The sequence below is a fragment of the Crotalus tigris genome, unplaced genomic scaffold (assembly GCF_016545835.1).
Source record: "Crotalus tigris isolate CLP2741 ecotype Arizona unplaced genomic scaffold, ASM1654583v1 scf7180000017585.4430047, whole genome shotgun sequence".
Lineage (NCBI taxonomy): Eukaryota > Metazoa > Chordata > Lepidosauria > Squamata > Viperidae > Crotalus > Crotalus tigris.
In genome coordinates this window covers 2,763,811-2,775,027 of record NW_024096493.1, presented here as the reverse complement: position 1 = coordinate 2,775,027, position 11,217 = coordinate 2,763,811, and the positions used below count along the sequence as shown (strand labels likewise).

The 11,217-nt window shown below is 40.4% G+C and overlaps 1 protein-coding gene across 4 annotated transcripts in view; it reads left to right on the top strand.

Moving 5' to 3' along the window:
* Positions 1-2,383: 2,383 nt before the first annotated feature.
* Positions 2,384-11,217, top strand: part of PCSK5 (proprotein convertase subtilisin/kexin type 5) — a 221,874-nt gene continuing 213,040 nt past the window's right edge. Inside the window, exon 1 of one of the 4 annotated variants that reach the window (XM_039361345.1) lies at positions 2,384-3,672. In XM_039361345.1, coding sequence (XP_039217279.1) covers positions 3,484-3,672 — 189 coding nt within the window. In that variant the 5' untranslated portion in view covers positions 2,384-3,483. The remainder of the gene's footprint in view (positions 3,673-11,217) is intronic. The other 3 variants (XM_039361354.1, XM_039361380.1, XM_039361370.1) reach the window with 3 other exon arrangements.

The window sequence follows — 11,217 nt, the reverse complement described above, 5'->3', positions numbered from 1 at the left end:
TGGCTATATAAATCCATAAAAGGCTCCACTGGGATCACTCATCTCTTTCTCCCCTACTGGCTGCTGCAGGGGTAGGGGTAGGCAACCTTGGCTCTTTTAGGACTCGTGGACTTCAACTCCCAGAATTCCTGAGCCAGCCATGGGAGTTGAAGTCCACGAGTCATAAAAGAGCCAAGGTTGCCTACCTCTGAGCTAGGGGGAGGCAAAAAATGGACTCCCACCCCCCATACAGTACTGAATTATTATGGGTAGAAGTGAATGTTATTACTCTTAAAAATCGACATGGTAACATAGATGTGAAATATGTTTTTACAGTAAAAAAAATTCCCTGAAGAGAAGTAACTTTTGCACAGTTGAGCAAGAACTGGAGAATGGTTAAACAACAGAAAAGTACGAACAAGGGTTTTGGTAAAAGGATTTATGGAGCTAATTCTACAGAACTGAGGTATGCTTGGGAAATGTGCCATTCTCTAGGACACTAACACTTTGAGGAATAGAATAGAATAGAGCTGGAAGGGAGGTACAGAGTTTTTTAAAACTAGAAGATAAAACTTTTCAGCATCAGAGGAGAAGGATAAACCAGTGGATTATTATTCTATACCAGACACTATCAAGTAAAAAGTAGATATTGGAAACCACATCATGATACAAAAGTTTTTCTGGAGTAAAGTCCATTCCTGCATTTGGGGAAGAAAGGATTGGTAATGGATCAAAGTTTGTTTTGTTTTCGCTACTCAAATAACAGTAGATAAAATTTGTAGAGAGGGGAGAGAAAGGAATTGCAGAAAAAAAAATTAAAAACCTTGTCTTGGTTATGGTTATGTCCCTGTCCTTTCCGGACACATGCTGCTGCCCAGGACCTATTGGCTATTTGGGAGGGAGGTTATGGTGCAATAGAAAGTAGAAAAGATGGCTGCATCAGGTTTAAAACATTATCCACATCCTGGTTAAAAGATGTTGAGACCCAGCCTGCTTTTTTGTATTAATGAGCCAAATTAGGGAGGAAGCTTCTCTGGCACTTCATTAAAGAAAGAGTCTTCAGGTGTTGGGAGATCAAAGCAAAAAATCTGTTGAGTCTCCTAACTGAATAAAGTTTACTATGCCCATTATATTACACTTTCAGAAGGAAAAGAAGGGGAAAAACCAGTCAAACCACAGTCAAAGGAGGAAATCCTGCTAGCCCAAATCCACAACTTAGAAATTTAGCTTAAATCACTTTGCTTTAAGTTGAATGGATAATGCTAGTCAGCAATCGGTAGAATGTCTGTATTGATCATTAAAATATCCACAGTGTTTTCAGTGTTTTCTTTGCCATTTTACTACCTTGGAGAAAATGGTAACAATATGAATAGAGTTCTGTTATGTTGCTTAAAGAGTGAATGATTATTTCACTTCAGATTATCACTTGGATCTAGGGTTATTTTTAAAAAAATCAATAGTTTCTTAATATAAAGCCCATGCTGATTAGAACTTGGAGAGGGAACAACAGCAACAGCAATAGCACTGAGACTTATATACCGCTGCTCCGTAGTGCTTTACAGCATTCTCTGAGCAGTTTGTAGTGTCAGCATATTACCCCAACAATCTGGGTTCTCATTTTACAAACCTCAAAAGGATGGAAGGCTGAGTCAATCTCCAGCCCCATCAGGATGGAGCTCCAGGCTGTGGGCACAGTTAACTTGCAGTACTGCATTCTAACCCACCAGGGCTCAATGGCTCAATATCATACTGTTTACAATGGCATTTTAAAATATTATCTAAATAAGAGAAAATATGTGTAAGCCAATTATAAAAATACTGACATGACCGATGATTGCATGAGTAGACAATTTCAAACATTTTGAAACAAGATGTGTGATCTAGGTAGGTATTACATTCATTAATAACTTGTTTCATACTACCTTCTGATACCCCAATATCTAGCTTTTTTATATATTCTAGTTGAAATAATTTAAGGAGGCAAGTGGCTTTTATTAATTTTGGTATTGGTTTTCCTAAGATATTTCTTTATTAGTATTCTGTTAGCTGGGAGTTTAAAAAAAATTAATAAGAGGCAGCAGTTAATTTGTTGGTTCACTGCATGAACTACTTCTGGATACTATTAAGCATCTATCTATCTATCTATCTATCTATCTATCTATCTATCTATCTATCTATCTATCTATCTATCTATCTATCTATCTATCTATCTAATATAGTTCACCACTGAGAATATATATGTCATCTAAAAAGGATTGTGTGATTCTTAGTCACAATAAAGGTGATTTAGAGCCAGTTTTGTGTAGTGGTTAACATGCTAGCCTAGAATTAGGAGACTGTAAATTCTAGTCCAGATTTAGGCATGAAAGATAGCTGGGCCAATCTCTCCCTGTCCACACAAATCCACCTCACAGAGTTGTTGTTAGGGGAGGGAAAGGAGGAAGAAGGAGTATTATGAATTCTTGAGTGACTCATAAAGTAATAAAGGCAGGACAAAAATCTAATAAATAAATTAAATGCTGCAGCTGATAGGACGATGGTGGCGACGCTTCCCTCTCCGAATCCAAGGCGAATGGTCTTCAGAACGGTTCGGCTCTAGGTCGTTGCTCGGGACGAGGCAGCCCCACCCCCTGGATTAAGTGATTGGCTACCTTCCCTCCCTCTTTCTCTCCCTTCGACTTGCTGACATCTTCCCCAAAGAAGGGGAATCGGGAAGCGCTAGGACCACGTAGGCTCGGAGAGACCGCTGGAATCTCTTCTGTGCAGAGCGGTTGTTGCTGCTGCTGCCGCCGCCGCCGCCGCCGCTGCCATTTCTCCTCGCGTTCCCCGCTTAGAGAGAAAGGAGGGGAGCTGGAGGTTACCGAGGCTGACTGAACTCAAGCGCTTAGGCTGCCAAGACTCCCACTGCCTGCTGCTGCTTCTGCTGCTGCTGCTGCTGCTGTTCCTGCTCTGGGCAAGCGAGGAAAGCAGACCAAGGAGGGCGGGAGGCTGGGGGGAAGAGAGAGAGAGATAGGCAGAGGGGAAATCAAGCTTGGAGGAGAGAGGGAAGCCCCGAGAAAGAAGGAAAGGATCCGCTCTTCTCCTTCCAGAGTCTCCATGGCGCAAGGAAAGCGATTGAAGCCGAGGAAAGTGTGAGGCAGTGGGGGAAGAGACCGACTCATAACTTTCCGACGCCTCGAAGCCGTTTGTTTGGGCAGCTGGGAGGAAGAATTTGCCTCCTTCCATGCCCCGGTCACTTCAACGCCTCGGGAGATTCAATGCGCTATTCCGGACTCTTTCTGGCTTCCTTCTTGGGGTAACTTTTGGGAAGTCTTGCAGCCACCACCGCCACAGCTGATAGAAGTGCCCGGGGAAGAGCGGAGAGCCTTGGAAGAAGTACAGAAGGAGAAAGTTTCGGGTGAAAATCCGGCGGAGATTTTCTGCCCCCCCCCCCAATCCTTCCACCACCACCTCCTCCTACCCAGCTGCTTGTTTGTGTGGGGGGGAAACTAAAGCGCCGAGAAGATGATCCGCTGCTGCGGAGGTGTCCGAAGCGGAGGAGACTTTCTGTGCCTGCTCCTTCTCTTGATGGGTTTCTTATTGCCCGCCTGCAGGACTCGCTTGTACACCAACCACTGGGCGGTGAGGATAAGTGGCGGGCTCCCAGAAGCCAACCGGATAGCGAGCAAGTACGGCTACATCAATATAGGACAGGTAACCTCCTCCGGCGGAAGGCCACCCGCTCTCGTCCCCAGCTTCGCCCTGCAGCCGGCGCGGCTGACGGACGGGAGGGCGGGCGGGCGGGCAAAAGCTGCAAAGTGCTGGTGCTGCGGCAGGCGCGGGAAAGGGAGGCGGTGGGCGCCCTTCTCGCCTCCTTCCCTGTCATCTCCTGCAAGGCAGGCGCGGAGCTTAGGGAAGCAGGCAGCGCGAAGAGCAGGTAGTAGGCTGACCAGGTCACGTCCGTTCCCCCACCCACCCAGCCCCGATTCCTTGCTGTCGGGCCGAGAGCTTGGTGGCGAAGTCGGACGGCTAGGAATTGGGAAGAGGGGGAGCAAACAAAAAACAAAAAACAGCTGGTTGCAAAAGCTCCGACGAGAGAGAGACCGCGGTTGGACGCCGAGGCAAGCGCACGTCCTGGGGCGATGACATAGTTTCGAGGCTTCCGAGCCCGCCAGGGGAGAGAAGGGGGGGGGGAATTGCTCGGCCGACGCGGGAGGAGGTTTCAAGCAGCCGAGCAAGAACCTGTTGGGGGTCGCTGACGAGCCCTGAGACTGGGGGAGGGGAGGGCATATTTAAGCAAGCGGGGGCTTGCAGGAGAGAGAAAGGAAAAGCTTTCCAAACTTCCCCGGGTTTAAGGAAGCCGAAAAGGGCAAAAACTTGCTATTTTGGGTGCTTGTTTCTTTAAGCAAGCCAACTACCTGACGCTGTTGACTTGGAGGCCCTCTGACTGTGGTGGACCCCCTTTTGTGCATGTTCAGAAGCGCTCATTACTTCCTAATTGCTAGGTTTGGAATGGTAGTCCCTTGAGCTAAGTCTCCATTTGAGGATTCCTAGAGTTTCCACTCCCCCTTTTTTTGCTTCATTAAATCTGTGTTGTGGACTTTTTCCTTAATTTTTGCTTCGTGCCAACTTTATCAAGGAAGCATTAGGGTTTGCAGATACTTTGTGGGCTGGAGATGTATAAGTGGGAGACATGGCATACTTTGTGGGGTTTCCTTCATTGCAAAAGATGACCGGATGGATTTCCTTGTTGTGTTTGGAAACCCTGGCCCCACTGCTAGAATTTACTGTACTGCACTTATTCTGGTATTTGTTCTCCCCCCATTATAACTGTGGCATAGTCCTCAAGAAGACAAGAGATTTGAGAAACGATCATAATTTAATAGCAAGATAAAGCTTTACTGTCTGCCCCAAATATCCCCCAATCTCAAGTCCTCATCATGCATTGGAATAAAATACCCATCATCCCCAGCGATGTTGACTTGGCTCCTTTCTATGACTTGAACTCTTCCCTTACTCTTTCCACAGTGAACTTTGAGCTCAGTAAATGGAAACCAAGTTTTCAACAAGCAGATGGTGTGTGTCCCTCCTTGTCCTGTGCAAGGGCCAAGATTTTGCCTGAGTCTTTGCCAGAGTAACAGAAAGGGAGGAGACAGGGATTAATTTGTAACATAGCTCATCAGGGCCAAGACAGAGCTTTTTACTGCTGAAGTTGGCTCTTTCTGAAAGAAAGACAACCTTGAATTTAAGAGGACAACCTTAAAAGAGATTAATGCTTTCATATACTTTTCATTTTAAGACTGATATATGGGAGCGGCAAAATTAAGGAACTAAACTTCATTTCAGGTAAAGAGAGAACAAGAAATAGGAAGAAAAGCATGTGAAGGCTGATTCAGGTTTTTTTTTCCCCCCTGGAGGAGACATGGGAACCCTAACATTGGCTCTTCTAAAAGTGCATTTCTAAAAGGCAACTGGGTTTTCTTGTTTTTTTTTCTTTGAAAATGTTTCACTTCTCATCCAAGAAGCTTCTTCAGTTCAATTTGCTTCTTGGATGAGAAGCGAAATGTTTTCAAAGAAAAAAACCAAGCAAGTCCAATTGCCTTTGAAAAAGCACCTTTGGGACAACCCTATCCTGGATGATTGAGAATTTCTATAAACACCTAACATTACTGGAGTTGATGCAGAACCTTTGGGCAGCTGACAGATTTAATCCATCATTCTTTCCTTTCATAAATTGCAAAATAGGAACTTATGTGAAAGAAAGGCAAGCAGATGAAAAAGAAAAGTTGCAAAGTTCATGAGAACAAAAGTATTTTGGGCTGGATCAAATATAACTCCTGATTAGTCCAATATATTGTGTCCTGCAGTGGCCAATTAGAAACATCCAAGAAATCATCAAACATAGGATCAGTACCACAGACCTCCAATGTTTAGAAACACTTTTTTAAAAAAAAAATCTTGGAGACAATATTCATAATAACAAAATGGTTATTGATAGCTTTTTAGTTACCTATTTTTGTTACAAAATACTTTCTCATGCCAATTGTTAATGTTAACTTATTAACCTCATGAACACAAGTTCAGCGAATTGGGGAAATACATTCTGTTAAAGAGCATATTGAAATCATAAGAAGTTATTGAGGTGAAAGGAAAGTAATGGAAAAGAAAATGTTCTGAGCAATATTTATTAGTGAATGTACAGACATATCTTAAAGTGTTTTGGAAAAAGCACTTAGTGATATTGTACTGTTTTAATTCTATATAAAGGAGTGGATTAAGTCTGTCTAATGCAGGTGTATTTGGGAGATTTAAATTTGGCTTTAGTTCAGATGAGTTAAATAAGTTGACATTGATCTGGTCTGAGTCATATTAGCTAGTTTAGAAACACCTGAATTTGTAGAATCTACAGATGTTAACAAACACCTGGATTTGCTAGACCCCAAACTATTAAATAAAAAAATTATTAAACATTCCATGTACACATGTGTCTTGAATTAGTTGCTCAAGCAATTCAATGAATTTAATGAGAGATTAAACATATATTAAATTATATAAACTATATATAACAGCATTACATATTTTATAACATTTCTAATATTAATAAATATTTCTAGAGCATATTGTTTCAGACATCTGGACTGCCTGTTGTTTTGTTTTATTGTGATTTGTGCATAAACGTCATCACTATCTTTTCTAAAGATAACATAATTTGCAACAGTTAAGAATTTTTAAAATTAGAAATAATGGTCATGTAAAAAGATTCAGTTATATAGTAAATAAAATGGATTCAAGTCCCACAAACATAAAATATTGTGCGGTGGATAGAAGATTATAGAATGTTTCCACAGCCTATTAACCAAATATATGGGTTCTTTGAATTCCACAGAATAGCAAATACCCCAAGGATATATTTTGACTCATTTACTTTAAGGACAAAATGAGAGGCCAGAAAGAGAGCAGTTACATTGTTAGGATTTCTCTTTCATAGATAACAAGTTCTTCTTAATAATCATTTTTCTTTAGAACTCTACTCAGAAATTCCATATAAATTAGCATTATGTCACTTTAGTGCATGAAATGCTGTGACTTTTTAAATAACTAATTGGATACATTGGTATAGGGCAATCATTTACAACAAAACCTTAGCCATTTTTCTCGTCATGGTTATTTACTTTTGGCAAATTAAGGTTACCTTATAAATTGAAATTTTTCATACTGTTAAACAAAGCATATCCTGGAAAAAATAGCATTGTAATAATTTGTTATTTTTATTCTATGGAACCAAGAGAGCACAAACAACCCATAACAAATGGAAGTCTGCCATCTTTTTATATTTTGAAAGCTTTCTTTCCATAACCTGTGTTACATTCTTCTGATATTAAAGTTTTCCTTTTTTAAGTTTCTAAGCCAACAAGCAAGAAATTGGAATAATACTATATTTCCTATAATTGTTATACCTACATTCAATTCCTTTCAAGAAAAAAATTACTGTATACACACACACGCACACACACACACACACAAAAGAGACAGATACAAACAGGCAGACAGTTTCCATTAGACTGAATGTTATATCCTATATATGTTTTCTGGTACATATATGTGTACAGTTAGAGAAGTGTGGAAGTTTTTACATAAAACGAATGACAATATTATGATTTATTTTAGATAGACTTCAAAAACTGAATGTTTAGAGATTCCAAAAGTAATCCTCCAAAATGGACTTTTAGGGGCTACAGGCAGTGGTGAGATTCGACCAGTTCACACCACTTCGGCAGAACCGGTAGCTAATTTTTTGTTGCCCAGGCTCAGAATGGACTTCCGGAAGCCCACAACACAGGAGAACCGGTTGTTCACATATTTGAATCCCACCACTGTCTACAGGTGGTCCTAGATTTACAATCACAAACGGGACCAGAACTTCTGTTGCTAAGCCAGGCAGTGGTTTAATGAGTGGTGCCTGATTTTACAACCTTTTTTTTTTTGCCATGGTTAAGAAAATAATTGCAGTTAAATGAATCACATAGTCATTAAGCAAATTCAGCTTCCACTAGTGACTTTGCTTGTCAAAGCCAGCTAGGAAGATCACAAATGGTAATCATGTGAACCCAGGATGCTGCAACTGTTATAAATACATGCCGGTTGCCAAGCGCCCAAATTTTCGTAAGTATAAGGACTGATGGCAAATCACGTTTTTCAGTGTCATTGTAACTTTGAACTGTCACAAACAAATAGTTGTAAGTTGAGGACTGCCTCTAGAGTGATAAATGTCAGCTATGAACTTGAATAGTCCTTTTTTCTGACTTGACGGAAAATTTTCCTTCTATTTTTAAATGGATAAGAATGCCCTATAATGATCAAATGCAAATGGATTAGCTTTAAAAATGATCTTATTACCTTTAGGTTTTTTCCAAACATCTTCCTGGTTTATCTCTTTAACCATAATATTATGAATGTAATATGGAACTCTAGTAATTTTAAAAGTGGTGGAAACTTCCTATGTTCTCCTGTGGCCAAGACAGAAAATGAGAGGAGAAAGTAAAACTGAAGAGTCTAATACTCATTCATTTAATACTAAACTATGATTTAACACTGCATACCAATTGGCCAGCATTATCTGAAATAACAAAAAGATGCATCTTCATGTGCTGAGCTTGATACTTGTTCACTGAATGCAAAAGTAACAATAGCTAGGAAAGGATCTTGCATTTTTAGTAGCCAAAATAGACTTTACTTTCTCTGTGTATGTCTATATTTATATTCCTGTATTAAGAGCATTCATGTAATCTTACCTGAGACTATATGAGACTATATCCTACAAAAAGAATTTAACTGGGGATCACCATATACTCTAAATCAGTCAATGATTGGTTGGTGACTTTTTTGTTTACTTACTAACCTCTTCGTGTTTCTGGGAATTGATGTGTTTTATTTTATGGAACAGAGTCCAAATAAAGTTACATGAGACCACTTTAAATGAGAGTTAGCAGATTAATTTATTTATGCCCAGTTGGTATCAAAAGTATTCACTAGAGTATAACCAGTGTTATATTAACTTAAAATATTCCTTTCTTAGACTTCTCTCAAAGAAAAAAAAAATAGGTTAATTTTATATTTTAAAATGTTAACTACCACTGAGTTGTGATTCAGTTTAATGAATGGCATTTTAAAGAAGACCTAGCAAAAATATCTTGCTTGAAACTGTCCAGAACTGCTACTGGTCATTATAGACCAGGAGTAGCATATTCTAGCATATTTCATCATAGGAGTGCTGATAGGTATAGCTCGGGAACATCTACAATAGCACAGATTGCATAACCTTGGTATAGAGGGGTAGGCAACCTTGGCTCTTTTATGACTCGTGGACTTCAACTCCCAGAATTCAAGTCAGGAATTCTGGGAGTTGAAGTCCACGAGTCATAAAAGTTCCAAGGTTGCCTATCCCTGGTATAGATAATGCTGAATTACACTGGTCTATAATCACATTACAGAGCAATTCTCCAATATGGCACTCTCCAGATACCTTGAAACTACAGTACTCAGAATTCCCCAGTCGTGATCGGAATTGTGTTCTCTGCTTCCTCTTCCTGTCTCTCTCTCTCCTTCTCCTCTATCGTGTTCTCTTTTTCTCTCTTTTCACTTGTCTTTCTCTTCTTCCCCATCTCTATTGTCCAATGTGGTTCCAGGGCGTTGTAGGAGCATTCGAGGCTGTAATTCCTCAACACAGTCAGTGCAACCACCTTTCAGTTAAGGACCCTTGTCCATCCTGGTTGGTGAAAGCCTCCAGGACAGTGACTAGCAGGTTGGTTCAGGCAGTGATGGATTCATTACTGCAGAAGGGGACATTTCAAGGACCTTTTAATGAAACCCTGGTTCAAATCCTCCTTATAAAACCACCACTTGATCCCATCTGCCTAGAAAAATTTTATCCCCTCCTCCCTTTTAAGGAAATAGGGTAGAACAGGGATTCTCAACCTTGGCAACTTTAAGACTTGTGGACTTCAATTCCCAGAATTCCTCAGCCAGCTTTGCTGGCTGAGGAATTCTGGGAGTTGAAGTCCACAAGACTTAAAGTTGCCAAGGTTGAGAACCCCTGGGGTAGAAGAAGTGATTTCTTAGCAGCTTCAGAGGGTTCCAGGTAAAATGGATAATCTGGACTCTTTCCAGTCAGAATTGAGGTCTGATTATGGAACAGAAATGGCATTGGTCACACTTGTGGATGGTTTCTGGCAAGGGTAGCACAACCATCTTTGCTCTCCTTGACCTCTTAGCAGCCTTTGATACCATCAATCAAAGGCTGGGCAGCACAGTTCTGTGCTGGTTTGGGTTCTTTCTCCAATTAGTGTTAATAGGGAGTGAAAGATCCAGTCCACAGCTGCTCTGCAGGGCGTGATACTGTCTCTACTCCTTTTTAACATCTACATGAAACTCTGGAGGTGGACCAATAACACACCCTACCTTCCCCTGCCCATACACCTCCATGTCTTTCCCCTCTCACATTTAATCATAATTTATATTATTACATGTACATATTTTTTATGATTTTACTGCTTTTAATGTGAGCTGCCCAGAGTCACCTTGCAGTGACATAAGCAGCAAACAAATTTAATAAATAAATAACTCCTAAGCAGGGAGAGTGGCTCCGGCAAAAACCAGAAACAGCATCAGAGCTCTCTCTCCAAAAAAAAAAAAAAAAAGTGCAGTGCTAGTAACAACTAAAATGCTGCGCAGAACCCTCAAATGAAATGAATGAAATGTATGAATGAAAAATCTGTTTTAGGAATGTGTATCTTCAAACTGCAACCTTTTGAAGAGATTCATTGAAGTTTGCCATCTAAGCCGTCTTGTCACCTACATTTAAATTGACACTAGTAATGCAACAGTAGAAATATTGGAATACTGCCATGAAAATTACATTGATGCATCCTTAAGCCCTGTGGCTTCCCCCATTTCCTGTAAACACTGTTTTGTGCCAGAAATACATTTGGGTCTTTAAACTAAAGCTTTCCTGATACATAGCACATTGGAGAATAATTTAATTGAGGAGCATTACATTAATGTCAGTATAATATTCCACAAATCAGGAACTGGTGTAATTAGCTAAGATAAAATATCTTTGATCTTCAAAAATAAAATTATTTTGAAGACTGATGTATTAACGTGAAGAAAGATAATTAAGTCCGTGTTTTAGGTGTGCATTTATCTGGACTAGTAGTCTTCCTGGTAGGCTTGCTTCTACTCATAGCTGTAAGTGAAGGA